Here is a 17,754-nt window from a genome sequence, read left to right as displayed (position 1 = left end):
ATTAGCACAGCATCTCAGGAAATGCCTTTCAAGATACATGAAGCAATGTCCATGGAGGAATTTATTTCTTTAGGAAAAAAAGGAGCAGGTAAAAATAAAATAAAGACAACCATTTCATTCCTCAGACCACCTTTAATGAAAAAACATCTCATTCCAATGAATGGGTTTATCAAGTACAGATAGTTAAATATATAATTGCAAAGCAATCAGCTCGTACATATTTGGTGGATATACTTTTGGGCGCAGGGTTAGCCAGTCCCCCAAACACCAGTAAAAACCGCCAGCTTGGTGTGCAGGAAACAGACAGACAGCCATGTCATCAGTCCAGAGAACGGAAGTCTGTGGTCAATAATCAAATGCACTGCTGAAGCTGCGTTTATGACTGCCTCCACCTCCTCTCCAGTTGCCACCACCACCACCGTTTCTGAAGCCACGGCCACCTCCCCGTCCTCCACCGCCACTTCCACCGAAGGAGCGTCCGTATCCACGGTCGCCGCGGTCACCACCCATGCGCTGTTTCTCCTCCAGCTCAGGGAGCTCTGTGGCGATTGACAGCTGCCAACGTCTACCATCCTGCCACGCATCCTGAGGAAAAGAAAACTGGAGTGGTCACCACAAGTACAATAGTGTCTCTGTGTTACTAACCACATTATCTACTGTGTCCTTAATGAACAAGCATTTGTTAAAAAAAATTATATAAAAAAAATGATGTGAGGGATTGCTTTTGTTATGAAATTTGAGGCAGTAGCATCACTCTGACAAAGCTTGACAGTATGGCTGGGGAAATCATACTCCAAACAATGAAAATGCAGTTTGAAAAATGGGCTTGGATAATTGCTCCCCTTAGCTTTGAATCACCTTACACCAAGCCTTTTACATGTGTCCAATTGCTCACAGTTAAGAGGAAAGGTATCTCTGCTTTCTACTTACTTGGTACTCCTTTACTTTGTCAGCCGGAACATCAAAACAGACTCCCTGCAAAACAAAACCAAAGTTCAGTCAGCGTTTGAACCATAATATTTTCCCTTAACATTAGGCAAGTCAATTACAGAGTCTCAATAGTATTGTCATTATAGTACCAACAGTGAAGGAGGGTGGTTTCATTTCAAAGGTGAAAACAGACGTCACCTGTTCCCTCCCGAACTGAGGCACATTAAATGACAAGCGTACCATTTTTCCCTTGAGGAAGGTCATCCCCCGGATCATGTTGTCAATCTCCTCTCCCAGTTGCTCCTTTAGACCACGCCAAGCACAGCCAATGTTTTGCAGCTCCTGGGAGCAGTTCATTGTCATTGTGGTGTAGCCCTGGAAGGTTTGAATAACAAACATTAAATAGAAGTTCAAACCATTCAAGATGCATTTTAAACCATTCAGGGCATTTACACATCATTCATTATTCAATTGCTACATATAAATAGCACTGAATGTGTGAGTTAGTAGAGCCTGAACACTCACAGCGTCAGAGTTGAGGAGGGACCTCTGCTCCAGTGCAGTGGCACCTGATATGTGTGCCAGGGCGGCAGCCAGGGCATCCACGGCTCCACGCTCCTCAATCAGCTTGGTAGCAGACACACGGAAGTACTCAATGGCTTGGGGAGGCACAGAGTCTAAAAACCTCACTGCATCTTTACTGGAGGATTTGATGATGTCATTGGCAGTGGGCACTCCAACTCGCTTAAATGTGATGCCTGCTTTCTGCTCTACGTATCGGAGCTGGTCTTCCTCTTTGCGTTGGTAGAAACAGATGCAGACGCCTGTCCTGCCAGCCCTACCAGTGCGACCTGACCGGTGAATGTATGACTCCACATCCTGGTAGAGGGTCAAAGCAACGTTCATGTTTTAATACATTATTGTTCTTGCTAGATCAATTAGTGTTACTACACAGGTATAAGAGCAACTAACAGTGTTATCAAAGTATTTGTCTACCTTTGGGGGTGAGCACTGCACGACCAGGTCTACCTCTGGGATGTCCAACCCACGAGCAGCAACGTTGGTGGCCACTAAGACCTCAAAGGTGCCACTTCTGAAGCCTTTCAATGTGATCTCCCTCTGCTTCTGAGGAATATCCCCATGAAGTGACTGGGAACTCTGTAACATTCAACATGTATCACAATCAGTCAGATAATAAGCCAATGAACACAGAAATACAGTCAACTACCTCACTTCATTTTCAATGTAATTTCACATCTCAAGTCTAACCTTCCATGTTTATCCTGGTATCAATGTCATACCTCACAAATGTTCTGTATGCACTGTGTAACAAAATGTCAACAACAACAAAAAAAAACTGCTATGGCAGGTTTCTGGTACCTGTTTTATGGAGGCGTTCATTGACAACTCGTTGGCATCCTTCTTGGTCTCACAGAAGACGATGGTGCGGCCGTGGCTGCCACTGTACACCTGGACCACATCCCCAATGACTGCAGCCCTCTGGGACCAGTGACACGCAATGGCAAGGTGCTGGGTGGGGAGGAAGAGACAGGACTTTTAATGCTTTTAGTGCTGATAAGTGTGAAAACGACTATGTTTAGTAGGCCTGAGTGAACCACAGTATAAGGTAGATGCGGAGTAGGCAGGTTAATTATCTCTGCTATATGGAAACTGGTTTGCGTGTGAGCATCAGAAGTGGCATAAATGTGTTGTTGTTTTTGGCACAAGAGAGTGCCAAGTTACTTCCAGGTAAGACATAACTTGATCTTTATTGCTGGATTACAACCAAGTAGAAACTAGAATCGTACAAGGGGGATACAGTAATTATGTGTTTAAGGCTCACGTAGCTTTAGCCAGAAGAAACTGGTTCAACAAGTATGATATTTAAGAAATTTGTTGTGCATTTCTTAAGAATCATGCAACTACTATGGAAGTATTATAGCAGCCTGGTGGCTTTACGTTACTCAATAGAAAAAAGCATAAATTATACATTTGTTTTCTAAAATGTACATTTCAAAGATCAACATTTTCATCTGAATTTAATCTGAAGTGGAAACCATTGTCAATCAAAAAATAAAACATCACTTGTGGAAAGCATAACATATATTTTCTTTATTACCTCTACTGTGGTGGCAGCTTTCTGGGTCTTTTTGCCAATGAGGTCCACATGCTCATAGGTTGGCCTCATGTACTTCTTTGCCACAACATACACCCATGGTGGGCATGTGGCAGAGAAGAGCAGGGTCTGGGGGTTGCTCTCAGAGTCTGCACACAGAAAACATTGGATCAGTTGTGTGCATTTACTCTTGTCTGACTCAGTACTATTGATGAGGTATACTATCAAGGCCTCCCATCCAACCCAAGGTAAACCTACAGTATATGGCCTAAATCAATCAATCAATCAATCCCATATGAAAATGTCTCGTTACCTTTTTGGTAAGACGCAGAAAGTATCTCCTCCACCTGTTCTGCAAAGCCCATATCAAGCATTTGGTCCACTTCATCTAATACAACGTGCTTCAATTGAGACAGGTCCAGTTTGTTATTCTGTAGATGGTCCTTGATACGACCTGGAGTTCCCACTAGGACATCGATGCCACTGCGGATTGCATCAACTGAGGAAAAAAAAAAGATTTCCACAAATATGATCAACTTAACTGTATGCAATTTACAGAATTACTTTTCACCGAAAAACTAAGGCTGAGGATCGACTTTTCTGGAACCCGCTTCCCGGCGGCTGGGGGTCCTGTGGCTTATGCGCATGTGTGGGATTCTGTACTTTGCGCACATTCCTTCGGCTCTTCCCGTAGAGAACCTCGCTTCACATTTCTCACTGTCAATCATGAATGATAATTCTTCAAATTTTACCGGTGAAACATCCATGCAGCATCTGCATATCAACCATTTGATCTCAATCAGTTTCATGGGGATATGCACTTAGATCTTTAGCTATAAGCTACAAATTCAAAGTAGCCTACAATGTTGTTTTGAATTATGTGCAGTGAGTGAATTTTAGAGCAGATGGTGTTATACTGTAGCATAGCCTACCTGTTTAGTTTCAATCAAAGCACATATTTTGCCTCGCGCGCTGTTGTGTTTTGGCCACATGAGAGAAAAATGCGCCAATTCACACAAACATCCTAAAATGTCATAAGAAATGAGGTGATGTTTTTTGTCTTACAGTAACATTATACTATGGTATTATATCCTGTTCTGCTATGTAGAATACTATCATTCTGTGATCTTTATTAAGCTTTGATCTAACTTTAATAAATGAGCACCATTCGCCAGAGTAGACTGCTCACGTCAGTAGCCATGAAGTGCTTTGAAAGGCTGGTCATGGCCACATCAACACCATCATGCCGGAAACCCTAGACCCACTCCAATTCGCATACCGCTCCAACAGATCCACAGATGACGCAATCTCAATCGCACTCCACACTGCCCTTTCCCACCGGGACAAAAGGAACTCCTATGTGAGAATGCTGTTCATTGACTACAGCTCAGCGTTCAACACCATAGTGCCCACAATGCTCATCACTAAGCTAAGGACCCTGGGACTAAACACCTCCCTCTGCAACTGGATCCTGGACTTCCTGATGGGCCGCCTCCAGGTGGAAAGGGTAGGCAACAACACATCTGCCACGCTGATCCTCAATACTGGGGCCCCTCAGGGGTGCGTGCTTAGTCCCCTCCTGTACTCCCTGTTCAACCACGACTGCGTGGCCAAGCACGACTCCAACACCATCATTAAGTTTGCTGACGACACAACAGTGGTAGGCCTGATCACCGACAACGATGAGACGGCCTATAGGGAGGAGGTCAGAGACCTGGCAGTGTGGTGCCAGGACAACAACCTCTCCCTCAACGTGAGCAAGACAAAGGAGCTGATCGTGGACTATAGGAAAAGGAGGGCCGAACAGGCCTCCATTAACATCGACGGGGATGAAGTGGAGCGGGTCAAGAGTTTCAAGTTCCTTGCTGTCCACATCACCAACAAACTATCATGGTCCAAACACACCAAGACAGTTGTGAAGAGGGCACGACAACACATTTTCCCCCTCAGGAGACTGAAAAGATTTGGCATGGGTCCCCAGATCCTCAAAACGTTCTACAGCTGCACCATCGAGAGCATCCTGACCGGTTGCATCACTGCCTGGTATGGCAACTGCTCGGCATCTGACCGTAAGGTGCTACAGAGGGTAGTGCATACGGCCCAGTACATCACTGGGGCCAAGCTTCTTGACATCCAGGACCTATATACTAGGCGGTGTCAGGAAGGGCCAAAGAAATTGTCAGAATCCAGTCAACCAAGTCAGACTGTTCTCTCTGCTACCGCACGGCAACCGGAGCGCCAAGTCTAGGACCAAAAGGCTCATTAACAGCTTCTACCCCCAAGCCATAAGACTGCTGAACAATTAATCAAATGCCCCCCCCACCCCCACCAGTACACTGCTGCTACTCGCTGTTTATTATCTACTCAGTCACTTTACAAATTACCTCGACTAACCTGTACCCCCGCACATTGACTCGGTACCGGTACCCCCTGTATATAGCCTCGTTATTGTTATGTCATTTTCTTGAGCTACTTTTCTTTTTTTGTTCTTTTTTTAAACTTTACTTTATTTAGTAAATGTTCTTAACTATTTATTGAACTGCATTGTTGCTTAAGGGCTTGTACAGTGAGTGAAAAAAGTATTTGATACCCTGCTGATTTTGTATGTTTGCCCACTGACAAATAAATTATATATCATTTTAATGGTAGGTTTATTACTGTCCCCTTAGCAGAAAAACACCCCCAAAGCATAATGTTTCCACCTCCATGTTTGACGGTGGGGATGGTGTTCTTGGGGTCATAGGCAGCATTCCTCCTCCTCCAAACACGGCGAGTTGAGTTGATGCCAAAGAGCTCGATTTTGGTCTCATCTGACCACAACACTTTCACCCAGTTCTCCTCTGAATCATTCAGATGTTCATTGGCAAACTTCAGACGGCCCTGTATATGTGCTTTCTTGAGCCTTGCGGGCGCTGCAGGATTTCAGTCCTTCACGGCGTAGTATGTTACCAATTGTTTTCTTGGTGACTATGGTCCCAGTTGCCTTGAGATCATTGACAAGATCCTCCCGTGTAGTTCTGGGCTGATTCCTCACCGTTCTCATGATCATTGCAACTCCACGAGGTGAGATCTTGCAAGGAGCCCCAGGCCGAGGGAGATTGACAGTTATTTTGTGTTTCTTCCATTTGCGAATAATCGCACCAACTGTTGTCACCTTCTCACCAAGCTGCTTGGCGATGGTCTTGTAGCCCATTCCAGCCTTGTGTAGGTCTACAATCTTGTCGCTGACATCCTTGGAGAGCTCTTTGGTCTTGGCCATGGTGGAGAGTTTGGAATCTGATTGATTGATTGCTTCTGAGGACAGGTGTCTTTTATACAGGTAACAAACTGAGATTAGGAGCACTCCCTTTAAAAGTGTGCTCCTAATATCAGCTCGTTACCTGTATAAAAGACACCTGGGAGCCAGAAATCTTTCTGATTGAGAGGGGGTCAAATACTTATTTCCCTCATTAAAATGCAAATCAATTTATAACATTTTTGACATGCGTTTTTCTGGATTTTTTTGTTGTTATTCTGTGTCTCACTGTTCAAATAAACTGATAACTTCTTTGTCAGTGGGAAAACGTACAAAATCAGCAGGGGATCAAATACGTTTTTCCTTCACTGTAAGTAAGCATTTCACGCTAAGGTCTACACCTGTTTTATTGGGCACATGTGACAAATAATATTTGATTTCTCTACGAGTGGAGCGGAGACTGTGTAGAGTGAGGGTCCGGCACATGCGCAGAGGCTTCGGGACTTTTAGCTGTTGGGAGGAAAGGTTCTGAAAGGTTGGATCCGCAGCCACTCGTAAATAATAAGCACTTTGCAATGAAGCCGAATTTTTGTACCATATCAATTGTAGGAATACTACTCACGTTGAGGGTTGTAGGAGCTCCCACCATAGAAACAGGTAACAGACAGTTTCTTTGTCATGTCCTTGAAATCCTTGGATACTTGAATAGCCAATTCTCTCGTTGGAGCAAGGCACAGAACCTAACAAAAGGGGAAACGGTTAATGATGAGAAAAAAAACATCAAGCATTCCAGAAGCATTTTGGACAACAGATTATGCATGCTCCACAAAACTATACTTAAACAATAATAAGCCATATACCCCCCAAAATTAAAACAGATAACTGCCTTATTGCAATTATAAACCGGTTACCAACATGAATATAACAGCAAACAAGTAGATTTGCTTCATACACGTTGTATATAGTCCGATATACAGTGCCTTCAGAAAGTATTCATACTCCTTGACTTATTCCACATTTTGTTGTGTTACAGCCCAAATTCAAAAATGATTAAATATATTTTTTCCCCCTCACCCATCTACACACAATACCCCATAATGACAAAGTGAAAACATGTTGTTTTCACTTTATTGAAAATGAAATACAGAAATCAAATTTACAGAAGTATTCACACTCGAGTCAATACATCTTATCACCTTTGGCAGCGATTACAGCTGAGTCTTTCTGGGTAAATCTAAGAGCTTTGCATACCTGGATTGTACAATATTTGCCCATTATTCTTTCCTAAATTCTTCAAGCTCTGTCAAATTGTTGTTTATCATTGTTAGACAACCATTTTCATGTCTTGCCATAGATTTTCAAGCAGATTCAAGTCAAAACTGTAACTCTGCAACTTAGGAACATTCAATGTCGTCTTGGTAAGCAACTCCAGTGTATATTTGGCCTTGTGTTTTAGGTCATTGTCCTGCTGAAAGGCCAATTCATCTCCCAGTGTCTGGTGGAAGCAGACTGAACCAGGTTTTCCTCTAGGATTTTTCCTGTGCTTAGCTCTATTCCGTTTCTTTTTATCCTGCAAAACTCCCCAGTCCTTAACGATTACAAGCATACCCATAACATGCTGCAGCCACCACTATGCTTGAAAATATGGAGAGTGATACTCAGTAATGTGTTGTATTGGATTTGCCCCAAACATAACGCATTGTATTCAGGACAAAAAGTTAATTGCTTTGCCACATTTTTTGCAGTATTACTTTAGTGCCTTGTTGCAAACAGGATGCATGTTTTGGAATATTTTTATTCTGTACAGGCTTCCTTCTTTTCGCTCCATCAATTAGGTTAGTATTGTGGAGTAACTACAATGTTGTTGATCCATCCTCAGTTCTCCTTTCACAGCCATTAAACTCTGTAACTGTTTTAAAGTCACAATTGGCCTCATGGTGAAATCCCTGAGCGGTTACCTTCCTCTCCGGCAACTGAGTTAGGAAGGACGCCTGCATCTTTGTAGTGACTAGGTGTATTGATACACCATTGAAGGTGTAATTAATAACTTCACCATGCTCAAAGTGATATCCAATGTCTGCTTTTTTCTTCTTTTTTATCTATCAATAGGTGCCCTTTTTTGGGAGGCATTGGAAAACATCCCTGGTCATTGTGGTTGAATCTGTGTTTGAAATTCACTGATCGCCTGGGGGACCTTACAGATAATTGTACAGTGAGGGAAAAAAGTATTTGATCCCCTGCTGATTTTGTACGTTTGCCCACTGACAAAGACATGATCAGTCTATAATTTTAATGGTAGGTTTATTTGAACAGTGAGAGACAGAATAACAACAACAAAAATCCAGAAGAAAACATGTCAAAAATGTTATAAATTGGGGGGTCAAATACTTATTTCTCTCATTATAATGCAAATCAATGTATAACATTTTTGACATGCGTTTTTCTGGATTTTTTTGTTGTTTCTGTCTCTCACTGTTCAAATAAACCTACCATTAAAATTATAGACTGATAATTTCTTTGTCAATGGGCAAACGTACACAATCAGCAGGGGATCAAATACTTTTTTCCCTCACTGTATGTGTGGGGTACAGAGATGAGGTAGTCATTCAAAAATCATGTTAAACACTATTATTGCACACAGTGAGTCCATGCAATTTATGTGACTTGTTAAGCACATTTTTACTCCTGAACTTATTTAGGCTTGCCATTGACTAAAGACATATCAGCTTTTCATTTTTAATTTATTTGTAAACATTTCAAAAAACTTTATTCCACTTTGACATGATGGGGTATTGTGTGTAGGCAAGTGAGAAAAAAACTCAATTTAATCATTTTTAAATTCAGTCTGTAACAACAAAATGTGGAAAAAGTCAAGGGGTGTGACTACTTTAAGGCTGGAATGCTGTTTCAGCATCCAGGTTGGAATGCTGTTTCAGCCAATCAGCATCCAGGACCCAAATTACCCAGTTTATAATATGTAATTGACAGTATCTTAGCACTAACAGCAAATGCTGAATATTTTATGACAGTATCTGCAGCAGACCTACCTTTGGGGCTCTGCCCCTCCTCTTGTCATCCGGGTCATTTTGGATTTTCTCGATCAGCGGAATGGCAAAAGCTAATGTTTTGCCAGTGCCTGTTCTTGCCTGACCAATTACATCCTTTCCCTCATACACTGAATTGAAGGTTTGGGTTTGGATGTCAAAGAGGTAAGATATGCCTCGTGCTAGGGGGAAAATAAATGGTTAAAATGTAGGTTAAAGTGGATTAAAGTTGTTTTACCAGAAATGAAAGGGATACTTCAGGATTTTGGCAATTAATCCCTTTATCTACTTCCCCAGAGTCAGATGAATTTATGGATTTTTATGTCTGCGTGCAGTTTGAAGGAAGTTGCTAAATAGCATTAGCACAATCGCGCAAAAGATAGAATATACTTCCAGTCATTGTGCTAATGCTAGTTAGCATTGGCTCGCGAAACTACCTCTAACTTCCTTCATACTGGATGAAGAGATAAAAAAAATTTATCCATGAGTTCATCTGACTCTGTGGAAGTAGATAAAGGGCTTCACTGCAAAAATCCAGAAATATCCCTTTAAATAATAGATTGCACCTTTAAAATAGGTAACAACTCAAACAGCATTTTTGTTGCATGAAAATGGACAAATAAGGAAAAATACCTTGAAGTAGTTTGATGGTGTTGGGGGAGATTCTGAAGTTTGAAAAGGCTCCCTCTTTTTGTTCTGGTGTCTCCTAATGGCATGAAAAAAGAAAAGAAATACAATGTTCTTAAACTCCTTTAAATAGTTTTTCCACAAACCACCATGCTACATCTTCACTGAATGAGAACATCACTGGGTTTCATCACTCACGGTTTCTTTTTCACCGTCACTGCCGGAGTCTTTGCTTGATTGTGCTGGAGTTGTCGCTGTGGAATGTCCATTAGTTTGTGCGATCAGCTTGGTAGTCTCAGGCAACACTCCGTTGACTACTTCTTCTGACGTCTTTTTCTTCTTCTTCTTCTTCTGTTGGTAATGACAAAATGGGACATGTTAAAAAGATGCCTTGCCATGGTAATTACCGATGAACATTTGATTATCACACCGCGTGGCTGCTGCCTCTCTAACCTGGTGGTCCCTGCACACACCACCCACGTGGAGTTCCAGGTCTCAGGCAGCCTCTGGAACTGCCGTTCTGCTGCCAACAAGGCAGAGTTCATCTCAGCCTATGCTACCCTCCAGTCCCTCGACTTCTTGGCGCTGACGGAAACATGGATTACCACTGAAAACACTGCTACTCCTACTGCTCTCTCCTCGTCTGACCATGTGTTCTCGCATACCCCGAGAGCATCTGGTCAGCGGGGTGGTGGCACAGGAATCCTCATCTCTCCCAAGTGGACATTCTCTATTTTTCCCCTGACCCATCTGTCTATCTCCTCATTTGAATTCCATGCTGTCACAGTCACTAGCCCATTTAAGCTTAATATCCTTGTCATCTATCGCCCTCCAGGTTCCCTTGGAGAGTTCATCAATGAGCTTGACGCCTTGATAAGTTCCTTTCCTGAGGATGGCTCACCCCTCACAGTTCTGGGTGACTTCAACCTCCCTACGTCTACCTTTGACTCATTTCTCTCTGCCTCCTTCGTTCCACTCCTCTCCTCTTTTGACCTCACCCTCTCACCGTACCCCCTACTCACAAGGCAGGCAATACGCTTGACCTCATCTTTACTAGATGCTGTTCTTCTACTAATCTCACTGCAACTCCCCTCATGTCTCCGACCACTACTTTGTATCCTTTTTCTCTCTCGCTCTCCTCCAACACTACTCACTCTGCCCCTACTCAGATGGTAATGCGCCGTCGCAACCTTCGCTCTCTCTCTCCGCTTCTCTCTCCTCTTCCATCCTATCATCTCTTCCCTCTGCTCAATCCTTCTCCCTCCAATCTCCTGATTCTGCCTCCTCATCCCTCCTCTCCTCCCTTTCTGCATCCTTTGACTCTCTATGTGCCCTATCCTCCCGGCCGGCTCGGTCCTCCCCTCCAGCTCCGTGGCTTGATGACTCATTGCGAGCTCACAGAACAGGGCTCCGGCAGCTGAGCGGAAATGGAGGAAAACTAGACTCCCTGCGGACCTGGCATCTTTTCACTCCCTCCTCTCTACATTTTCTTCATCTGTTTCTGCTGCTAAGGCCACTTTCTACCACTCTAAATTCCAAGCATCTGCCTCTAACCCTAGGAAGCTCTTTGCCACCTTCTCCTCCCTGCTGAATCCTCCTCCCCCTCCCCCCCTCCTCCCTCTCTGTGGATGACTTCGTCAAACATTTTGAAAAGAAGGTTGACGACATCCAATCCTCGTTTGTTAAGTCAAATGACACTGCTGGTCCTAATCACACTGCCCTACCCTATGCTTTGACTTCTTTCTCCCCTCTCTCTCCAGATAAAATCTTGCGACTTGTGACGGCCGGCCGCCCAACAACCTGCCCGCTTGACCCTATCCCCTCCTCTCTTCTCCAGACCATCTCCGGTGACCTTCTCCCTTACCTCACCTCGCTGATCAACTCATCCTTGACCGCTGGCTATGTCCCTTCCGTCTTCAAGAGAGCGAGAGTTGCACCCCTTCTCAAAAAACCAACACTCGATCCCTCTGATGTCAACAACTACAGACCAGTATCCCTTCTTTCTTTTCTCTCCAAAACTATTGAGCGTGCCGTCTTTAGCCAACTCTCTTGCTATCTCTCTCAGAATGACCTTCTTGATCCAAACCAGTCAGGTTTCAAGACTGGTCATTCAACTGAGACTGCTCTTCTCTGTGTCACGGAGGCTCTCCTTACTGCTAAAGCTAACTCTCTCTCCTCTGCTCTTGTCCTTCTAGACCTGTCTGCTGCCTTTGATACTGTGAACCATCAGATCCTCCTCTCCACCCTCTCCGAGCTGGGCATCTCCGGCGCGGCTCACTCTTGGATTGCGTCCTACCTGACCGGTCGCTCCTACCAAGTGGCGTGGCGAGAAGCTGTCTCCGCACCACGTGCTCTCAACACTGGTGTCCCCCAGGGCTCAGTTCTAGGCCCTCTCCTATTCTCGCTATACACCAAGTCACTTGGCTCTGTCATATCCTCACATGGCCTCTCCTATCATTGCTACGCAGACGACACACAACTAATCTTCTCCTTTCCCCCTTCTGATAACCAGGTGGCGAATCGCATCTCTGCATGTCTGGCAGACATATCAGTATGGATGACGGATCACCACCTCAAGCTGAACCTTGGCAAGACGGAGCTGTTCTTCCTCCCGGGGAAGGACTGCCCGTTCCATGATCTCGCCATCACGGTTGACAACTCTGTTGTGTCCTCCTCCCAGAGTGCGAAGAGCCTTGGCGTGACCCTGGACAACACCCTGTCGTTCTCCGCTAACATCAAGGCGGTGACCCGATTCTGTAGGTTCATGCTCTACAACATTCGGAGAGTACGACCCTGCCTTACACAGGAAGCGGCACAGGTCCTAATCCAGGCACTTGTCATCTCCTGTCTGGATTACTGCAACTCGCTGTTGGCTGGGCTCCCTGCCTGTGCCATTAAACCCCTACAACTCATCCAGAATGCCGCATCCCGTCTGGTGTTCAACCTTCCCAAGTTCTCTCACGTCACCCCGCTCCTCCGCACACTCCACTGGCTTCCAGTTGAAGCTCGCATCTGCTACAAACCATGGTGCTTGCCTACGGAGCTGTGAGGGGAACGGCACCTCCGTACCTTCAGGCTCTGATCAGTCCCTACACCCAAACGAGGGCATTGCGTTCATCCACCTCTGGCCTGCTGGCTCCCTACCTCTGCTGAAGCACAGTTCCCGCTCAGCCCAGTCAAAACTGTTCGCTGCTCTGGCACCCCAATGGTGGAACAAGCTCCCTCACGACGCCAGGACAGCGGAGTCACTCACCACCTTCCGGAGACATTTGAAACCCCACCTCTTTAAGGAATACCTGGGATAGGATAAAGTAATCCTTCTACCCCCACCAAAAAAAAAAAAACATTGTAAAGTGGTTATCCCACTGGCTATAAGGTGAATGCACCAATTTGTAAGTCGCTCTGGATAAGAGCGTCTGCTAAATGACGTAAATGTAAAAATTATAAAATGATTATAATAATTCCTATCTTAAGACGAACAAAAATAAATAGTGGTCCTCTGTAGCTCAATTGGTAGAGCATGGCGCTTGTAACGCCAGGGTAGTGGATTCCATCCCCGGGACCACCCATACGTAAAAATGTATGCACGCATGACTGTAAGTCGCTTTGGATAAAAGTGTCTGCTAAATGGCATATTATTATTATATTATAAGAGATATCTTGTGTAGCTCAGTTGGTAGAGCATGGCACTTGCAACGCCAGGGTTGTGGGTTCAATTCCCACTGGAGACCAGTACAAAAATGTATGTACTCACTAACTGTAAGTCGCTCTGGATAAGAGCGTCTGCTAAATGACTCAAATGTAAATGTAGATATAAAAAAAAATCCATACCCATCCGTTGTAATGCAGTACTGAGTGTAGGAATGTTTTATCAAAACACTATGTACTATAAGTTACCTCAGTTGCTTTGTCATTGTCTGCAGACTCCTCATTGGAATGAGATGCGTTGTTCTTCAAAGGTGATTCAACATTTCCATTAACATCAATGGATTTGTTCACGTCCTCGTTTGCTTTGCCCACTTTTTCTTTCTTCTTCTTCTTCTTGGGAGCAGGAGGTTCACAGTCAGGCTCCTCTTCAATAACCGTTTTCTGTTTCTTGATTTTCTTTCCCTCCTTGGTCTTCTTCTCCTTTACTTTCTACAAACCAAACATAGTGCACCATACATTAGTTGAAGGGAAAAGAATAGTAGCAAGCTATATCAATGTATAGCTACATTTCTTACCACATAACAGTGCTAGTGAACTAGAACCTAAGTAGAAAGATATATTGATCATTATTGACATACTGTATTGGATACATTGTTACAAGTTCAAAGCTGACTAGCTAGGTATGCTGCATTCACGTGCTAGTTGGAACTGGGAATCTAGGAAATGTCCGACTTACAAACTGGTTGAACGCGGCACGTGCGTAACAACACCTAGTCAATTTCTGAGTTTCCTAGTTCACACTAGCATGTAAGCAACTGGGAACAGTCGGAACCCGTTTTTCCGAGATCGCAGCTGTTTGAACGCACTGAAGTCAGAGATTACCGACTTCCCAGTTGTCTTGAACGTGGCATTAGAATGGCAACATGTCGAGCAACGTCATCAAGTGCTGTACGTAGCACAAATTGATAGGCTGTGACCGTTCCAGAGTACATCGGGGCACGTTGATCCTTCTGTTATGAAGATCAACTGAGCACGTGTCATGGGCACGAGGCTGCGCAATAGTAGCAATGAAAATGCCATGTGCCGGTACTAGCTACTTTCTACAATGATTGACAGTTATTTAAATCTCGAACTACTTGTATTTTCCTTACCTCTAGCGAACGTAATGGCAATAATATATTAGCAATATGACATTCGTGGCGACATGATATAACGTTAAATTAGCTACCACGCGGCTGTAGAATGTAACTAGGTAGCTGCTAGCAGGCGGTGCTAACGCAGTTTCGGCTGTTTTAGCAAACGGAAACAACCAGCTATTTGTGTTCTATTTTACTTACTTTGGGTGTCGTACTGCCCGCACTAATGTCCAGTTCACCTTCCATCCCGATGTCTTCGGTTTCAAAAATAATCTTTGATGGCATCTTCCCCGGTTGTTTTCCCTTCGAGTGGACACTAGCTAACCCTACGGGTACGCTTACAGAAAGGAACGACAAGAGCGTGCGGTGTTGAGCTAGACCTTTTACAAGCATAGAAATTGAGTAGGTAGAATGGACCTCCCATTGGAAGCCAGTACAAAGCAATTTGAACGCCGTGATGTGGAACTTTAAGTTTGTTCTTTAATTTACAAAGATGTGTGTATTCTTCTTTGTAGGTGCTTTATGCGTCTTGCTCTCCATAAATGTTAATCTCTCAACTGCGCAGACATATGATGGTTTTATGAAAAATAATGTACAAAATATATATTTATTCTACTTCTAGGGATTTGACGGAAAGCCAGAGTCATAACACAGTGGTATTGCTATGTTGATGGGTTTTCCTTTTTTTTGTTGCTCAAATCAACAATGTTGAAATACTGTAGAAGAAGAAAATAATAAGATATATTTTTATCCATTGTCAGAGCACACAGATTATTTTGTATTTTTGCTTTATCCCAACACATTTTAGAGATTAGACAACAAAGTCAGAGATTAGACAACATAGTCCGCCGCAATGCAGCGCCCCAGCAATTTAGGGGTTAAGTGCATTGCTCAAGGGCACAGCGAATGGCAGGAGATGCATCTATGATACGGGTTACAACCAATGACGTATATACACCGAGTGTACAAAACATTAGGAACACCTTCCTAATATTGAGTTGCACCCCATTTTCCACTCAGAACAGCCTCAATTCGTCAGGGCATGGACTCTACAATGTGTCGAAAGCGGTCCACAGGGATGCTGGCCCATGTTGACTCCATTGCTTCCCACAGTTGTGTCAAGTTGGCTAGTAGTGGATCGCTACTCCAAATAGCTTGTTCCATCTTATCCCACAGATGTGAACATACAGATGTGAACATTCCTGGACAATCCTAGCCTTGTGGCATGGGGCATTATCCTGCTGAAAAAAATCTATTTGCAGATGGATACACTGCTGCCATGAAGGGATGCACCTGATTGGCAATGATGTTCAGCTATCCTGTGGCATTCAAATGTTGCTCCACTTTTATCAAGGGGCCCAATGTGTGCCATGAAAACACACCCCACACCAACACCACCACTCTGCAATGTTGACACACGGCATGATGGATGCATGTACTCTTGGTTTTCTCCATACCCTAGTCCTCCCATCAGCATGAAACAGCAGGAACCGGGACTCATCAGACCAGGCAATGTTTTTCCAATTCTTCAGTGTTCAGTGTTTTCGTTCCTTAGCCCACTGCAACCTCAGTTTCTTGTTTTTTGCTGAAAGAAGTGGAACTCTGTAAGGTCGTTGGTTGCCATACCCTATTCGTGTCAAAGTACGATGAGTTGTACATTCTTCTATGGGTCTTTGAGCACCAATGTTGTCCTGGACTGTCAGTTGGCTAACTGTAGCCCGTCACTTGCTCTGCACAAGTTGTGTCAGCCTCCTTTGTCGTCTTTCGTCAATGACCCATTTTCAACCACTGGCCATGCTGTTGGCTGGATGTCCTTTGGGTGATGGACCATTCTTGATACACACAGGAAACACTTGAGTGTGAAAAACACAGCAGTGTTGCAGTTCTTGACACACTCAAACCGGTGCGCCTGGCACCTACTACCATACCCTGTTCAAAGGCACTTAAATCTTTTGTCTTGCCCATTCACCCTCTGAATGACACACAAACCCAATCCATATCTCAATTGTCTCAAGGCTTAAAAATCATTCTTTAATCTGTCTCCTACCCTTCATCTACACTGATTGAAGTGGATTTAACAGGAGAGATCAATAAGGGATCATAGCTTTCACCTGGATTCACCTGGTCAGTCTATGTCATGGAACGAGCAGGTGTTCCTAATGTTTTGTACATTCAGTGTGTGTATATATTTTACCAGAGAAACGTTAATGTTTTTCATATGTCACATGCACTTATCAAAGTCTTTTTACAAACTTCATAATTGGCAGTGTACAAGATTAAAGCTTTGAGTGACCTGACCAAATTCACATAGAAATGTGAGCTATAAATCTGTCATTCTCATTGAAAGCAAGTCTAAGAAGCATAGATTTGTTCTATGTGTGTGATTTCTTTGCTTCCTGTTCTTCAGTTTCATTTTTGCATCTTTTCCTTTCAGTTTTGTACACCAGCTTCAAACAGTTGAAAATAAAATAAAAAATGGTTATGGAAAAAATATTTTGTACACAGTGTTTATCATTGGTTGCAACTGATACTAGATGCCAGCAGCAACCCTCCAGCTGCCAGTTCACTCACTGACTTAAGATTCGAACTCTAGCCTACCTGGCGCCCACACCAGACAAACACAATGATATTCTGGGCCAATTCTGATTAAGCAATAAGGCCCGATGGGGTGTAGTATATGGCCAATATACCAAGGCTAAGGGCTGCTCTTATGCACGATGCAAAGCGGAGTGCCTGGATACAGCCCCTAGCCGTGGTATGTTGGCCATATACCACAAACCCCAGAGGTGCCTTAATGCTATCATAAACTGGTTACCAACGTAATTAGAGCAGTACAAATAAATGTTTTGTCATACATTTATTGCTTTTTAGTGCTGTCAGCCAATCAGTATTGCGTGCTCGAACCACCCCGTTTATAATCAATTATAGGTCACCATAGCTCATGAAAAATACTGGAGAATTAAACATTAAAAATCCTTATGATATTGGGAAGTGATCACCAACCTTTTCTGAGTCAAG

At 43.7% G+C, this 17,754-nt stretch overlaps 1 protein-coding gene across 1 annotated transcript; it reads right to left on the bottom strand.

The window, feature by feature from the left end:
- Positions 1-112: 112 nt before the first annotated feature.
- On the bottom strand, positions 113-15,100 carry LOC121575334 (nucleolar RNA helicase 2-like). The gene is made up of 14 exons (XM_041888338.2): positions 14,938-15,100; positions 13,850-14,089; positions 10,151-10,303; positions 9,959-10,031; positions 9,329-9,507; positions 6,904-7,021; positions 3,360-3,545; positions 3,050-3,195; positions 2,311-2,460; positions 1,927-2,088; positions 1,456-1,809; positions 1,171-1,305; positions 931-975; positions 113-585 (listed from the first exon to the last, which is right to left on the bottom strand). Exons 1-14 carry the CDS (start codon positions 15,019-15,021, stop codon positions 346-348), a joined length of 2,265 nt encoding a protein of 754 aa, XP_041744272.1. The 5' UTR covers positions 15,022-15,100; the 3' UTR covers positions 113-345.
- Between the last annotated feature and the right edge of the window lie 2,654 nt (positions 15,101-17,754).

Source organism: Coregonus clupeaformis, chromosome 1 (assembly GCF_020615455.1).
Source record: "Coregonus clupeaformis isolate EN_2021a chromosome 1, ASM2061545v1, whole genome shotgun sequence".
Lineage (NCBI taxonomy): Eukaryota > Metazoa > Chordata > Actinopteri > Salmoniformes > Salmonidae > Coregonus > Coregonus clupeaformis.
Note: the sequence above shows the minus strand (reverse complement) of the source record. Positions and strands in the feature narration are given on the sequence as shown.

What these genes read in the sequence shown, in the direction of transcription:
- LOC121575334 (XM_041888338.2), bottom strand. Translation starts at nt 15,021, where the DNA reads ATGCCATCAAAGATTATTTTTGAAACCGAAGACATCGGGATGGAAGGT. An exon ending in ACAATGACAAAGCAACTGAG is followed by an intron (nt 10,304 to 13,849) that starts GTAACTTATAGT and finishes CATTACCAACAG; the next exon opens with AAGAAGAAGAAGAAGAAAAA. An exon ending in GGAGGGGCAGAGCCCCAAAG is followed by an intron (nt 7,022 to 9,328) that starts GTAGGTCTGCTG and finishes CCCTTTTGTTAG; the next exon opens with GTTCTGTGCCTTGCTCCAAC.